Source organism: Podarcis cretensis, assembly GCF_951804945.1.
Source record: "Podarcis cretensis genome assembly, chromosome: 6".
Taxonomy (NCBI): Eukaryota; Metazoa; Chordata; class Lepidosauria; order Squamata; family Lacertidae; genus Podarcis; species Podarcis cretensis.
Window position 1 is genome coordinate 74,407,491 of NC_137175.1, and position 17,149 is coordinate 74,424,639.

Consider the following 17,149-nt stretch of genomic DNA (forward strand, 5'->3'; position numbering starts at 1 on the left):
TCTTCGGAATGAAACTATGATAATTGTATTGGTATTGGAGATGCCATACCATCCATAACAGCATTTTCTGGCTACTATTTAAAGGACAAGCATTGGCAAAAAAGGAAGAAGGCACAGTTCCAAATAACACCTATCTCTGCATGTGTGTCTTGGATATATAAATTGCAAAACCAGGCTAAAGAATTATTAAAGACCACTATATGGGCAGCAGGACCAAGAATAGCGAAAAGCTCACTATTGCTTAGTTCCTCACATTTTCTTAGATTTGATTTCCCAAGATAAACAGTTTTCGGGGGGGGGGGATAAAATCTACCTCTCTTCCCAATTCTCAAATTATTAGACCTGCCATCAGCAAATGCTCTAGGGGTCTGAGATTACACCAGCTATTTGCTCTAAAGCTAGCTCTTCTCTTGCACAGATTACTGAAAGCTAAAATAGTCCTGGGACTTTGATTTAGAATGTCCTCCTGGAGGCAAAAACTCTAGATGTCACAGCACACTAACCGTACCAAATGACTGAAAAGCTTACATAGGCTGTAGAAGAAATGCAACCATGAATAGTGTGGGGAAAAATATATGCATCTTTAACTTAGCCCTGCTGATAAACACCCATTACAACCACAATAACCACTCCCTGGATTTCACCTTTTTATAACAGTCTGGATAACAAAGCGTGGGCATAAGATCTGATCAACTAAGAGCTTAAACAAGAACAAAATAATATATTACAGGCATTAATATATGCAGAAATTAGATTAATTTAACAACTGCAGGTTAATATATTATTAAAGATAAAACGTTACAACTTCAAATGTTATGCCTTATTTAAACTTGGCATAATTGCCATGGAATGTGGAATGGAATATGGAATCTCTTTTCCCTATTTAACCTTCTATTTAAATTCAGGACTTAATTCCCTATCCTCCCTATACCAGCCAGCAGTCACAAAGCAGGACTAGCATCTACAATGACATCTTCTCTCAGTTCCAACCCTCACTTTGCTTCTCACTGGCCTGATAAACGTTCAGTCACAGCAAATATGCTTTTCTGAGGAAAAAGTTCTCACTTGAGTCAGAACCACAATCTTAGGGATTCCACGCTGCCTGTTTGCTGGAGCCGATCTGCTTCCTTAAGCACATATCTTCCAGAAGTGTCTACCTCCAGCTGCTTTCTTCTGGTCCTTCCTCTTCTAGGATTACCTTAAGCTATGAGTCTTCATCTCATGACCACTTGGCACACATCAACTCCACTAATCTTTACGCCATCTCTGCCTTCTGGTCTTTATCCTTCTCTGCCTCTGGCCTTGTATATTTTGCTGGCCAGCCAATAGTGCCCCCTTCCATTGGTCTTTACCCAAGGACCAATATGAGTTATCTGATTAGTAAAATTATCCAATGCAAGCCCCATGCACTGAAGTTCCCAAGTTCCCAATAACCAGCTTGCTTGGGAAGTGACTTTGACAGGCGTGTTGTCTTGGTCACAAACCAAACACTCCAAAATTGTTGAGCTTTTTTTTTAGAAGGCATTTCCCCCCGAAAAGAAAACATTATTTTTCAATTGACTTGCCTAAGATCTGGACAAAGCACCGCCAGCCAAAATTACTCAATGGGGATGGGGCTAAATGAGGTTCTGCCCTGCTGGGCCAAGAGGTTCCTTTCCCCTGCTATAGAGCGTTTCCTGCATTGGCAGGGAATTGAAGCGGATGTACCTTCCAACTCTCATTTTTAGAGCATTATCTAAGGAAGCAGAGTTAAATAAAAGAAAGGAGCCTGGAAGGCACCAAAGTTGCAATAGAAGGTAAATGTTGGACTAAGGGAGAAGAATCTCCAAGAAACACAGTGAAGTACAACAGGGGAAAGATCTCAGAGAAACAAGAGAAGTCTCCTTGCCATTCCTGAATATGCCAGGCTGATGATAGCTTGGCCAAGGAATCACCATTTAAACACTTTCTACCAAACTTGTAGAAAATAAAGCTAATTCCAATGGTAAAAGAATATAGCATGTTACCAGATCACCACTGACAGCGAGCCATATAAATTCTTACAAGAATGATAAAAGCTGCTTGATTCAAAACAAAGTTTTATGGAAGCCAATTAACAAAAATAAACGGATAGTACAATACTGAGCAACATAAAATCTGTAAGCTTCTTACATAGCATTCCGTGTGTTAGCTAATAATACTTGAACTCGGATTAACATTAAACTATTTGTTAACAGGAATGATCTTCCCTACAGAAATAACCAAGAAGTATGCCACAGAAAGTTTAAATGCTGTATTTTTACTGTACTTTAACATGTGTGTCCTTCACAACAGTTCTGCAACCTCAAGAAGTTATCTGTAAATTTATTCTCCATCTGCAGTCAGATACATAAACAGCTAATGTTTCACGGGCAAATATCAAACTTAAGGTAATGCTTATTGGAAACTGTGGAAAGAAAGTTTTCCAACAAATGATCTGTGACCAACATAGGATGTGGCAATTTACTGACAGACACATACAAATAAATGACTCCACAGCAAGATCCTGCACATGACATTTGTCTATGCATTCAAATTGCAGGTCAAGCCCATGTGGGATGTTGCAAAACCTGCAGGAATTAACACTTGGTTGTAGCAACACCCTATTGATTTGTTTCTTTTCAAGTGAACATTTATCATCATCTGAAGGGAAGACAAATGTCAGGGAAGTCTCCTTTTTTAAGAAGAGGTTTTCATATTCAAAGATCATATTGCCCATCACTTGGTAGACAAATTTCCTGTTCAACTGCCCTCTCTCAAATGCAAAAATATGAAGTTCCCAACTGACACCAGTACTTTGGTGACTTTTCCTGCTTCTGTGCGTTCTTTTGGAATAACATTTCCCATGGTGGCATCAGCCTAGCTAGCAGGAGCCAACCAGGAAGGGCCTGATATACCTGAGTGGAAGCAGGTAGAAGCTTCTACATGCTTCAATAAAGTGGGGTGGGGGTCTAGTAGAAAAATATGTTTCTACAGTTTTCGAAGTCACGCCCAAGTTGAGGTTACTGATAAATAACCATTAAAATCTATCTATCTACTAAACATATTAATGTGTAATTCTATTATCTTTCTTCGAGAAGCAATAAAAGGTAAAGGTAAAGGACCCCTGGACGGTTAAGACCAGTCAAAGGTGACAATGGGGTGGCACTCATCTCGCTTTTCAGGCCAAGGGAGCCAATGTTTGTCCACAGACAGCTTCCTGAGTCATGTGGCCAGCATGACTAAACCGCTTATGGTGCAACGGGACACTATGGCGGAAGGCAGAGCACACAGAAATGCCATTTACCTTCCCACCACAGCAGTACCTATTTATCTACTTGCAATGGTGTGCTTTTAAACTGCTAAGTTGGCAGGAACTGGGACAGAGCAATGGGAGCTCACCCCATCACGCGGATTTGACCTTCCGACTTTAGACCACAGCTCCACCCACTCCCTAAAAGCAATAATGTATGTTCAAGCTTCCCCTTGTCTGATGCTCAATCAGTACAGCATGAGACTCTTAGTCTCAGGGTCATGGGTTTGAACCCCATGTTGGGCAAAAGATTCCTGCACTGCAGGGAGTTAGACTAGATGACCCTCCTGAACGCTTCCAACTCTACAATTCTATGACTTGTATTCAAACTGTAAGCTTCAGGTGGTTAGGGAACTCTCTCTTTTTGTAAAGCTCTGCAAGTTACCCTACAGTGATGGTTTAGTACAAATAAATAATCACACCAGGTGGCGCGTTGGAAGATGGCCGACAATAACATCTCTCTGACCCATACGAGGTAATTAAGGGGCTGCTATGGGAAGTATGCAGCCTTCCCTCCCACCCAGGATGTGGGGGGCCCTGTCTTGCCAGCGGTGTTCACAATGTACCCCCTGATCCGAGAAATGGGGGTGCCGAACACTTGCCACGAGCCCTTGGTGAAGTCAGCTCTTCCTGACGCCGATTCCAATTAGCGCATGCTGGTTGCTTCAGCTCGGAATTATAATTGGAAACATACAATTGGAAATGAAGCTGAAGCACATACATCAAGTAAAGCTCGACAGATAAGGATGCTGATTAATGGATCTCTGTGACCGGGAGTGACGGATGGATAAGTAAATCTTCTGATGAATCACCACTAGGAGACTGTATGTTTGGAACGAATGGGGGGGGGTGGAGGAAAAAACTCTTTTTTTCTTTGCACAATGTGATATTAATAACCCTTCACCCCAGAAAGAAATAAGATCGTCACGTTTTTATTAATCATAAGCAGGATTTTAAGAACTGTGTGGGGATGGATTATAACAGGAGAGAAGACTGGTGAACAGTGAGAAAGAGGAAAATTTTTATGACGCAGTTAAAAAATGGCGTCTCGCCAAGACTGGCTTGCCGGAGAAAGAAGGACAGGGGGAGGAGAATCAGGATCGTTCGAAAGAGAAGGAGTACTGGAATGCAAGTTTTACCTGACAGAGCCCCCTGATTTATTTGGCTAGCCTGATAAAAGGACAGACCGAAGATTAACTTTGTTTATGGAAGCGCTGAACAGAGGCTGTCCCTGGTTTTTGAAGAGTACAAAACCCACACAGAGACGTCAGTTTTCAGTCTGCTTGTGAGAATCATCAGAGATCGCAAAGAAAGGAATATATGATAACAAGATGAAAAAGAAAGTAATAAAGGACTATCCGGATCGAACTGGATAGAACTGTCTAATTAAAGCAGTAAAATAAGTGATGCCTGGAGTTATCGGGAATTTTGGACTCGTGCGGAGCTTGATGTATGGGTACCCTCAACAAAATTTAAAATTTGGCTGTATAATTTGGAACTAATGTGATTTGAATAATGTGATGTGATTGGCCTGTTAATAAAAATTATTAAAAATAAATAAATAATCACTAAAGTTGTAGGGAAGGAATTCTGACAGTGCCGAGACAAGATTAAATGACACACCTGACAACACATTTACGCTACGTAAGTTGCGCATTGTGGTGTCATGGTGGTCACAAGAACTGTTGTACGTGAAACAAAAATTTCAGCTAACATCCAATCACATTTTCTTAATGCTAATAAACTCAAAGAAGAGAATACATGCCCATTTAGGGCAGGATTCCTCTAACCAGCTCAACCAGCGGAAGCCCATTGCAAGAGCTTCTGCTTATTCTTCTAGTTTTGCCACACAACCAGATTACACATCTTACACTAACTGGAAATAAATGAAAGATTACAAAAAATAAATAAATAATCTTACACGCATTTTGATTCTAAATTATTTCTAATGACTTCAGAAAATAATTCTCAAAATATCAGTGAAATACATTATCGCCAGCAAATGCAGTTAGGACTAGAAACAGCCCAATACATTTTGGTGACAAGGTCAGAGAATCCAAATCCCTTCAAAAATATAAAGTTATTAACTATGGTGACCTACCTCAGCTTAGGATAGTCCTGATCAGAACTTTAAATAAGCTTAACATTTCGACCTTACTATTTTATCTTATCTTAGGCCATACAACCCACCTGTCTTTTGTGCTATAGAATCTAAAGACAGTTTGGAAACTACAACTGGAGCAGAATTCAGTGGTCAAGTTGCTCATCGGGGCAAGACAGTTTGAGCATATAACGCCAACGCTGAGCCAACTGCCCTGCCAGTTAGTTTTGGGGCCCTATTCAAAGTGCTGGTTTTGATCCACAAAGCCTTAAATGGCTGAGGAGCACAATAGCTCAAAGATTGTCTCTGTCCATATGAGCCTACCTGGACCCTGTGATCATCATCTGAGGGCCTTCTTTCAGTCTACAAATTTCAATATCTAGGACTTTACTTCCAGTATAATATGGGATGGAAAGCCCATATCACATATCTACAAAATAAGGTTAAAGCCCTTATTTACGCTCTATTACGCTTCTTCTTTACTGAGGGGGTTATGCATGTTCCATCCGCCTTAAAAGTTTATAGTGCAAAAGTGGTTGCAACTATGGCCTATGCTGTCCCTTCATGGGGCGCCTTTGTAAATCTCATGCCTCTGGTGACATTGCAAAATCTTTTTCTCAGACGCCTTTTGAAATTACCCTCCTGTGTAAGCAACTCTGCCATTCGCTTAGAACTTAAGACCCCCTCCCTAGAGATTCTGATGTGGAGACATGCCTTTAATTATTGGCTGTCCCTTTGGCATATATTGCCAAATTACCATCTTATTCAGTGCCTTTGGAGAGATGAATTCACCAGCCCATGGGCAACAAAAATCCATTCCAAACTGTTGTCTTATGGAATCTCTCCTTCCGATATACTAAAGTTAGATCTAATTACAGCTAAAAAGGTCATCAAACAAAGATTGGAGGAGGTTGATTTGCAACAAAATCTCACTACAGGTGGAGGTACATGTTCTCCGATAAATCAGGGCATTACATCTATATCCCAGATACCTCGATATCTGTCTACCTTATCGGTTGCGTCGCATAGATTCGCATTTGTTAGAGCCAGATTTAATGTGTTCCCCTCAAATGTGCTGAGCAATAGATTTTCTAACGGTAAAACCTCTGTTTTATGCGCATGTGACAACAAATCAATAGAATCCCTTTATCATATCTTGTTTAATTGCCCTTTATACACTGTTCCCCGATCAAAGATTCTGAGTTCAACCATTCTGGAAATTGTTGCTAAACCACCTGAATTACATCTAGCTTATCTACTCCAGGACGTTGACTCTTATAGAACATTACAGGTTGCCAGATTCCTGTTTGCAGTTCTTTCATATAAAAGACTTCATGGAATGCTGCATGACTATTAAAAATCTAGTAAACTCTATGCACCATCTTTATCTTCAAGGCCATAATACGGTACATCTAGAGATTGTAAGTAATGTGAAGGAGATTATGCGCTGAAATATTTTAGTTGATATTTTAGAATGTAAAATGCTATTTTATTTATTGCTTTGATTTACCTTGTGGGCTTATAGCCGAATAAAGTATTATCTATCTAAAAAAGGGCCTTCTTTGTGTGCCTTCTCCATGAGAGGTATGGAGGGTGGCAACATGAGAACAGACCTTTCCTGCAGTGGCTCCCTGTTTGTGGCTTACGGCCACAATATGGTTCAACCTCAAGGAGCAGCTCTCTGCATATGAATCGACCCGGACCCTGTAATCATCATAGGAGACCTTTCTTCATATGCCTTCTCTGCAAGAGGTCCAGAGAGCGGCAACACAAGAATAGGCCTTTTCTGTGGTGGCTCCGTTTGTGGAATACTCTCCCCAGGGAGGCTCACCTGGCCCCTTCATTACATATCTTTAGGCGCTAGGAAAACACATTCCTCTTCTTCTAGGTCTTCAGCTAATTAAATAATCTATATACTGTTTTTGTTTGTTACTAGGTTGTGCATTTTTGCGTTTTTATATTGTAAACCGCCCTGTAATCCTTGGATAAATTTAATTAATAACAACAATAATAATACAGTAGTAATAATAATAATAGAATGAAAACACAGTTTCTCTACAAGAGGGAAAGCAGTAAGAACGTGTATTTCATTTAACTGGTAGACTCATGAATTAAAGGTGGTCTATTGGAACTGAACATATTGCAGAGTTTAGGGAGCTAAAGCATTAGATAGAAGTAGATTATGTGTGCTCAGTGGATAATCCTGGTGCGAAACAGAATAGCATTACCTGGATTCTAGAGCCTATGATGACCTTCTAGTCTCTGACATCAAATATCAAGACATAATATAAGCATTATGTAAATTGTAGTACTAAATCTTGTGATGACTAGCCTCTCAAATTATATAAATTCAGTTTTAAGACATATATTTGCATGAAATTAAGACTTTATTTTAAAAGTGCACCTTGTTATAATTGAAACTTACTATATCTGATTTTTTAAAAATTACTTTTAAAACCATGTCTTTTTATACACCTTGAAATTCACAGACTAAATACAATAGTGATTATTAAGAAGATAAAGAGTATTCACTCTTCATTGTAAACTGCTTATTTACCATCAAGCGGTATATAAATTTTGTTAAATAAAACTAGGGTGTCCCAGACCAGACTCAAGTTGCAACTGACAGTTAAGGGTAGAGCGATCTAATGATACCAGGGATGTCCTGGAACTAATCCCTAAGCAGTTTGGTCAGGGAGAATGCAATGTTCCAGGCTGACAATGACCATCACTATCCTAAATCTTACCCTTTTCATGGTAGCATCTGTATCTAATCACTGGGCTCAATTGACCATTAGAGGAAAGGGCATGCTCGTGTTCTCCACAAGTCATTAAATAAACAAAGGCAGAGTAGTGAAAAATGCCAATGTCTTGACCAGAAGCTCATGTAGCCCTGGGAAAAACACTCCTTTCAGCTTCAGTGAGTTTGATAGTTGATAGTTTTTCTCCTATTCAAAAGTAAAATACAAAAGGTCCCATAGCAATTGTCACATATAAAAATAAAGGTCATTTATGCATACAATTATGCAACTAGGGCACAAAACTGAAAAATGCTCAAAGGAATTTATGGCCATGGCATTTCCTTCAAAAATATGTAACACTACGAAAAATACTAGTCCTAGGTATTAAAATTAAGCTGAAATGAGGAAAATATTTACATAGTACAGCAATTAACATGACCTTTGAACACAGGGGCATATTTTTGTCACAGAAGAGTAAACATTTTCTTTCCCTAAAATGCAGCTTTCTCTTATCTAGGGAAACTGCTAACAGAAATAAGAGGAAACAATGAAATTTAAAGAAATGGTGTCAAATTGAAGACGAACACCAGGATTTTGCTCTCCAATTCTCATAGGAAAATTGGTAGTAGAATTATTCACTTGAATTGACAATACTAAATAGCCAGGCACAGTCTACAACTGAAAGGGATTTATTTCCAGATCACACACATAGAGTTAGGAGACAGCCGTTTATGATTTGCAAAGCATAAAAAATTGTGACAATATCCATTGCAGTCTCCAGGTTTGCAGATAAATTAAACATCTGTATGGAAATGTTGCAGGCTATTTATGTATTAACATTCCACCCCTTCAGTGTTGCCAGAGGGTAATTACACAATTAAACCTATGAAACTAAGCAATAAATTAAAAGTATTCCAATTCATTCTGAATGTGTATCCATTTGCAAGTGTTATGGCAAAGTATGACATTTACAATAACACAAGCCTGATATTAAGAACCTATCATACTTCTATGTATGACAGTTTATGATTAAGTGCTTGATCATTTACAGTGTTTTTATAAGCCACCTCGGAGCCTAAGCCAATGTAATGTTACCACCCCATGAAGGGAGCGGACTGTGACTCAATAGTGTGTCAGGGCCCATCAGTTGAAGACTACTGCAGTTGGGTGGATCTGATTTATATAAAAGTCCCATCACTGTCAAAATCCAAGTACAGTATAAAGCACCAAATGGATACACAAAACACAGCAGCACTTTGTTGTTACTATTTCATTTTGTGGAAGACCAAAGTAAAAAAAAAGTAACTGATAATAAATATATGGGAGAAAATAAGAGTAGCTTTTGTTGAACATGATGTGCTGAAAATTGTACCACATATAATTGTCTATGTTTATCCGAGCTTGTTCTCAATTCACCTAACAAATAATTGGTGAAAATCTCCCTCATTTATAAAAGCAGCTCCTTTTGCATTTAGCCAGAAAACAAAAAGGCATTCCGCTCTCAACTGTTTGTACACATGAAAATAATGCTGGATCTAAAATGAACCAATGAAAATAAAAACCAGGCATGGAAAAAAAATGGACATTAGCAACGTAAGTTTACAAGTTGCTAAAAGTTCTGTTTCTCAAATTCAACTTCTGTTTCAGAAAATTTTAAATGTCAACTGAATTAGCATATGAATCTGTCAAGTCTGATGAGGAAAACGTATACAGACAGACTTGATTTTACATCTGTAACAAACATACCTGTCCCAGTCAAAAGTCCAGCACTCTTCTTTCGTGCATAAGCGCGCAAATGGTTGGACAGGCTAACAGCACTTGTAAACGCCGTATTGCAATGCACACACGTTCTAAGCTTCACAGGCATACCTATCATTCAAAAGAAAACTATAATCCAGTTCTCTCTTTAAAAGTGAAACTCTCAAAAGCGTTTTGGAAAATTCTGTATTAAAAGTTGCTTTTACGCATCAACGTAATTATTTCATATACTAGAAAGAGCCAAGCTCATGGCGATTACTTCTGCATGTGACATTTAGCATGAAACATGCTATTTTGTACAAAAAAAATGGAAGGCATGATTTGAATTCCTAAGCTTCTTTGAATTATCACTTTCCTGCTTATCTTCACATTGCACAGATTATTTCCTAAACCCAAAATACAATTCTGCAATTTGAATAGCACAGTTTTGTTAAGAAGTTTCAAGGCTTCTAATGTTCCCAATAAAGAGAATTATAAAGTCTAGTTGACAAAGTGGTAATTAAAGTGTTTTACCCACAAGACTGTAAAAGGCTCAATACTAAATTAGGTTGCTGATGAAGGCTGGGAGGAAAAGGTGGTAAAACACACCACTGCACAGCTGTTAGACAAAACATTTTATTTGGTGCATTTTATCTTCATTACTCTGAATGCGCAATCAATAATGAAAGTTAATGATTTGTAGTTTTTGCTAAAATCTTTGTGCTAAATAAATGATCAACAAACATCGCAGGAAAGAACACACAGTCAAACCATACTACACTGTTTCAGACAAAGAAACCAATAAAAATGGTTTCTTCTCAACTTTACTTTCATAGAGGCACAAAATTTTCACTGTCCTCAGAAATATATTGTCTTAGACAACACATTCAACAAATTGGGAAAAGGTTTTTCATTTATTTGAAAGCTTTTTTATCAAAACAAGAATCCTGTCAGGTAATAAGAAGAAGAACATTTATATGCCACCCATCTGGCTGGGTTGCCCCTGCCACTCTGGGCTGCTTCCAACACATGAAAAAACCAAAGTTTAGATTTACTGCAATATACACTAAAACTGGGTTTCATAATATACTTGAGAAAATATTTTAAAAAAAAAACAGACTTAAAATTATGAAAGTTTAAATAACTGAAGTAGGAGAGTGAGTTAATTGTCAAATGCTATGTTAACCACAATTAGCTTAAGGGCTCTATTCATGTAACTATTAGTATTATGCAAGCAGCTTTTTTTAGTGAAACCTAGAAGGCAGGCTACCTAACATTAAGTAGCACATTACTTCCAAATTTAACAAGCTGTAGTTGAACATCATCTTCCAAGTTTACGTGAAGCTTGTCCAAGAAATAAACTTTATTGGGGGAGCTCTGATCTTAAAGTTTCTCTCTCTCTCTCTCTCTCTCTCTCTCTCTCCCTCTCTCTATATATATAGTTAACTGATATTTTCAGTCCCCATGATCTATGACCATGGTCACCTAAGGCAGAATTTGGTGTGAAGACAGAGTGCCTAACCAGACAAAAGTAGAAGACAGAATTAGTGGCCTCATGTGCTGTACCTGTTGCCATATTAAGGAACTTCAGACTGCAGATAGATTCAAATATATGAATGCTTCCCCATGAAAAAAACCCTCACTTATCCAGGGTTTTTATATGGCAATATTAACATTCAGTCCTTTACCTACAGTCCATAGCGGTACTACACAGCAACAGGTCGATCACATGGGTCTGCAAATCAAGTAATGCTCAGTGAACAAGACTTTTATCAACCACACTGTAATAATTTTAAGTACCAGCAAAACGATAAAAGGGTATAAGACAAGATCAAGCACTTTCATCGCAGAGCAGTTTACATAAATCGTTCACTCAAACTAGACTGAGAAAAGATAGCTGCAATAAGGTCTGTGCAGAGGTGTTGGAGGAGATGAGCAGAGCTTTCCAGAGCCACGACAGCCAAGACTGAAAGACACCTTTCAGAAGAGCATTCTAAAACTATGCTAGAATGGGGGGGGGGGGGAGGAAGTAGTCTAAAGGAATAAAACTGTTGGCACAATTTCTAAGAGATGTATCTAAAACTTTTAAGGATTTTGTGTTGACGGCAACAGCTGTGTTCAGGGGGTATGGCCATCACAGTTACTCTGACAGGGTATAAAATCTAGGCATAGATCAGACAACACATCACCCGGTTAACCAGTAAGTCGTGCATTCACTTACACCAGATAAAAGAACAATACTAACACTATGAACCGATTATATATCTGCAACACTTACAGTCTAAGAAAGATCAAGGGGTTCTCCCAGATGTGTCTGCTATTTAAGTGATACCATATTTTGCTAAGTAGACGTTCTCGTTTCCTCTTTATATGCATCTTCAAGAGCCATTACAGAGCAAAAGCTACTCTCTTTTCAGAACTCAATTTGTATGCAGAAAACTAAGGCAATTTTAACGTTAAAACTAATTTCATTAATATTTCTCTGTCTAGAACCTTGCAAAGGGGAAAAACAGTCTCAAAGAAAATAATTACTTTTAGAATATTGGGGTGACGGGGGGGATTTATCTTGTAATGTATTTCCAAGTTATTAAAATTGTAACAAGCCTCTTACCTGACTGCATAGTCAAGTCCATTTTTTGTGGCTGATACATCAAAGGACTGTCTTCATCTAATGGAAGAACACATTTTTGAACAAACCTCTTTCTTGCAGTCTGATTATGGATCTTTTGAGGAGAGGTATCAGGGTTTCTTTCTTCTCCTAACCTCTTATTTTTCAAAAGTTCTATCAGTGTGACTGACTGGTTTTTTTTTTCATCATGTAGTACTGATTTTGCTTCATCACATTCATTGAGGAAACTCAGCCCTTCTTCCTCTGATGCAGATACAGATATATCTTCAGTCTTTAGGCCATTGCGGTATGCTTCAAGAGGTATAACATTTTGAGATAAAAACTCATTTGATGAAAGTTTCTGAGCGACAAACGGTCTGGGAATAATACGCCGACTGTTCAATGCCTTCAGGATTTTTTCATATTTTTCTTCATTTTGCATCATCTCATTCAGAACACAGATTGGAGATTTGTGTGCATCCCATTTGGTTTTACCAAGCCTTTTCAGGTGTCCTCGAACATGATTAGATAATCCTATTTTAGTGTCAAACCAACCTCCACAGAGTTGGCATGTGTGTTCTGAAGAACTTTCTGATTTCTCAATAGCTAAAAAGAAAAATCATCCATTTATCAATTTGTCAGACACTAAGGACCCAGCTTGCTTAAACCGTAGACATTAAAAGTTTCTACCATGAATGGAAATAAAAGCTATTATGAGAGGCAGGATGTAAGATAGCCAGACCTGCAACCACATTATTATACACCCCGCTCCCCCCTTGCATAGGATAAGGAAAGAAAAATCTTACCTTTTCTAACGCGTTTAACAGGAGTTCCTGTTACAGTTCTTTTGAAATGCTGCATTTTGTCGCTTGTTGCTATCTGTTCAGGCGAGACAACATGACGGGCTTCATAACTTAACCCAGCTCTGTGAAGATGCCCACGGACATGATTAGACAATCCAACACCTGTTTCAAAAGTTGCTGGACAATATGGACAGTTTTTTTTCTCAAGCGATAAGTCAGTCCAATGGAAAACTGAGTTATGCTTTGGCAATGTTGTGCCTATGTTTTCTAAATTATGAGGGTCTTGAAAATCATGCAGGTAATTGCTACCTTCGCCATCTTCATAATACTCAAAATAAAATCCGTCATTTTGCTCATATCTAAGAGAGGATTTACCACCAGTTTCTTCTTCCATTTTACCTTTAAATAAAGGGAACAGGTTTACATGCTCCTGATTAATATCACTGTAAGAGTCATCCTCCACAGACCGTGTAGTGTAATCACACAGTTCAACATTATCCCATGAACTTTCATCCTCCGTTTCATAGCTGTCTTTTTTCCCAGCAAGTTTCTGCAAAACAACAACAGTCATTTTATGTAGAAAGTCTGGATAACTGTCCAAATCATCTCCTTTTACAGAGCCTTCACTTTTGGATCTTTTAACCAACCTTTTTACAGTTACATGCTTATCTTTATAGACTCCTGGTCTTTTTGCATCATAGTTAAGAGAATCCATAATAAATCTATGAGAATTATTTGAAGATAATAAAGGTAAGGACCTGACAGATCTTGCAGCTTCCCTTTTTAAGTGTAAAAGATAAGGGCTGCTAGATTTTTTAATCCTATTGTTTTCATGTTTGTATCTATATAAATAATTATTGCTAGCTCTGACGCTAGTCTTTTGCTTTCCTGAATGATGCAAATATTTAGGTTTTTGGCCAGTGCTATTTCTATTCAAAATAGGCTTGTCTGTAGAGCTATGACCATACACACTTACAGCTGACTGTGCAACGCTTTTCCGAGCCTTCTGTATCCTGGGGGGTCTCTTGTGAAGTTTTGCAAAGTTACTGGACTGGAATGCAGAGCCAAATGGTCTTTTTATATCTTGTTTTAAAACAGAGTTCTTTGGAAAGGCAGATGATTGTTTGACGAAATGTTTAGTCCTGCTACCAAAATCTAAAGGGTCCTCTATAATATGACCTTTTCTTTTTTCTAGTCTAAGTCGGCTACCGAAAGGGTCTATGCATGATGTTGGATGCAGGTATTCCATGTGTTTTTTCAAAATGCTTCTGGCTGATGTAGTGAATGGACACATTTTGCACATATAGTCAGCTGATTTTTTGGACGATTCCATGAAGGAATCTTTCGCTAATGCCTTTTTCTGTGATTTTCTCTGAGCTATGTCTGCAGTGATCATTGAACATTTCACCACTGCCCCATGAGCAATCCCTCGATGACATTCAAGTTCACTCTCTGTCACTGCCATAAAGTTACATTCTTCACAGCAGTAGTACCTTTTGTCCTTCTCATGGGTTTTAGCATGCTGCACAAAGGTTTTGGGACAATTGGTACCAAATACACATTGTGGACACTGTAACCGTGCACTCCTACCCTCGTCCTGAAGCTCTTTCAATTCACGAATTTCCTCCATCAGTTTCTGTCTTCTTTCCTGGTGAATTATCATATGTTTAAGAAGGGAATTGCGGTCTCGAAAGGTCCGACCACATTCCCTACATGCATAAGGCCTTGGAACATTTAAATGGCGAAAGTGGCTATTGCCATCCAAGTGATACATCATGTGCCTGTGCAGGTGCTTCTTTTCCCTAAAATTGACATTGCACTTTGTACAGGGATAAAATGAAGGCTCATCAGTACTGAAATTAGTTGGTGGTTCCAATTCATCTTGTTCACATTTGTTTAACAGAGTATTAGAAAGAAAAGTGCTAGTGTGAATAGGAGAAGAATCACCTGCACATTTATTACTTGGGTTATAAATCAACTGTTGGATGGCATCTACAACTTCCAATTCCTCATCTGTTGATTCAGGCTTCACTTTTGCTAAAGAAAATTTATGAGATTCTATCACTTGTAGAGTCTCACTCTGCTCCAAAAACTCAGTATCTAGTGATTCTGAATTGTCATGAGTATAATTTGATTCATTAAAACAGTCCTCAGTGTAACGTGTGATTTTGCTAACATCCATCTTTCTTTTCCTCCTTTTTGGTACGCCCACTTTAGGCTGGACTGGTGACTTCTCTACAGGTTCTTCATTTGTCATGAGAAATTCTATAAACTCTTTCTGTGGGTCCCAGTTTGCATCACTTTCAGTTCTGAAGTCACCTGTACCTGAGGATGTGGCTGTTAGTGATTTGCTACCGCCATCTTTTTCTAGCGAGCTTTTGCTATCCTCACACATGTCTACTTGGCTTACTAAAGTGCTATCTGGTTTTATGCTTTTTCGTATAGATGGCTGTGTGTCACAAGCAACTGAAGCAGAGGGAGGTAGATTTTTTATGGAATGTGTCAGGTTCTTAGCATGAGCTGCTTCAGGTAACAAAAACAAATGTTGGTGTGGACTTGAATTTTGGGTTGAAGTCTTTGTGGGAAGTTGATCATGTGCCACCGTCCCAGCTGAGCAAGAATCTGCTTGATGGCCCACAGTTTGTGCAGTGGTTAATGAAATGCTGCCTTTCTTCATGATGGAAGTGGAGTGTGAAACTGGTCCATTAACAGCAGTTCCTGTAGGCAGAAGAAAGTTTTCACTTGAAACAGTAGGAGCACTAGAGTGTATAAATAGAGACGTTTGGCCTCCGCTTAAGGCTTTTTCAGACTTGTCCCTTGATAGCTCTTCAGGCAGAGTTAACGTGTTTTTCTGAAATGATGTTTCACTCTCTTGTGATTTGAGAATGCTGCTCTGCTTCTCAGAAATGAAGCTGCTGTCATCTAGCAGTCCTTTAGCACCAACGATCTGAGTATCGATCTCCGTTTCATCCATACTGCTGGTCTGCTCTGCCCATTAAGCACATTTATGCTAGAATAAAAGCAAAGAAATCCTTATTAGAACTTTTTTCTATGTATCTGAGACAGGCAGTTTTTATAATATATTAAAACATTTTTATGTTTAAATCTGGATCAGTTAAAAAGCATTTTCATTACTAAACTGACCATTCACTGTAAGACCACTAATATATAACACAAACACTATTAATTAAAGAAGCTAATTCCAGGGGAAATTATGCCAAATTTAAAAACTCAATCTCAAGAGTCATGGAAAAGTTATAAATGTTACTTCTAATGAATACTGAAAAAGCAACAATTTTTACAAGTCTCCTAAAGGAAAGCAGAAAAATGTATTAGGTTAGATCCAGACATACAGCAGACTTGCCAAACTACATTGTGACTTATGCCATAACAATCTTTTAGCATGCCACAAAACTCTTGGTTATTACAAACTTGTATCTTGGCCCCATTGATTTCATTGGGTCTACTCTAAGTAAGCCCAAATTTTTATTCCCGCCATTAAATCAGAGACAGATCAAAGAAAACAGAATTTCAATTTTTTTGTTTTTAGCCTGATAAAAACCAATCTCTCTATCATGTTTTAAGTATAAATATAGTTGAAATCTTTATGTGTATTATTTAGTGTTTCAGTACACATCCAGCACCTACAGGCACACACTAGATTTGCTGAGGACCTACATGTGAAGTCCAGTGTTTGGGGGTCGGGGCTGAATATTCTGATTCTGTCCCTAATTTTTCGTGATTCCAAACATGCCCCCAACTGAAAACGAGAGACAAGCTGGCTGAACTTTTAATTTTGGCTGTTCCTTATTTATCAGTATCCATTCCACCTTCTTCCAAGGAGCTCAA

At 38.4% G+C, this 17,149-nt stretch overlaps 1 protein-coding gene across 10 annotated transcripts in view; it reads right to left on the bottom strand.

Annotated features, from left to right (window-relative positions):
- ZNF644 (zinc finger protein 644) overlaps positions 1 to 17,149 on the bottom strand; it is an 86,545-nt gene that overhangs the window by 24,016 nt on the left and 45,380 nt on the right. For 6 of the 10 annotated variants that reach the window (XR_013840016.1, XR_013840017.1, XR_013840018.1 and 3 more), the window contains 3 exons: positions 13,304 to 16,310; positions 12,501 to 13,103; positions 9,899 to 10,021 (listed from right to left, as the gene is read on the bottom strand). Coding sequence is in view for 7 of the 10 variants with exons in the window: in XM_079981099.1 (XP_079837225.1) it covers positions 9,899 to 10,021; positions 12,501 to 13,103; positions 13,304 to 16,274 (3,697 nt within the window). In the remaining 3 variants the exon portion in view is untranslated. Of the gene's footprint in view, positions 1 to 8,164; positions 8,360 to 9,898; positions 10,022 to 12,500; positions 13,104 to 13,303; positions 16,311 to 17,149 lie in introns of those variants that run through there. The other 4 variants (XM_079981105.1, XM_079981104.1, XM_079981100.1 and 1 more) reach the window with 4 other exon arrangements.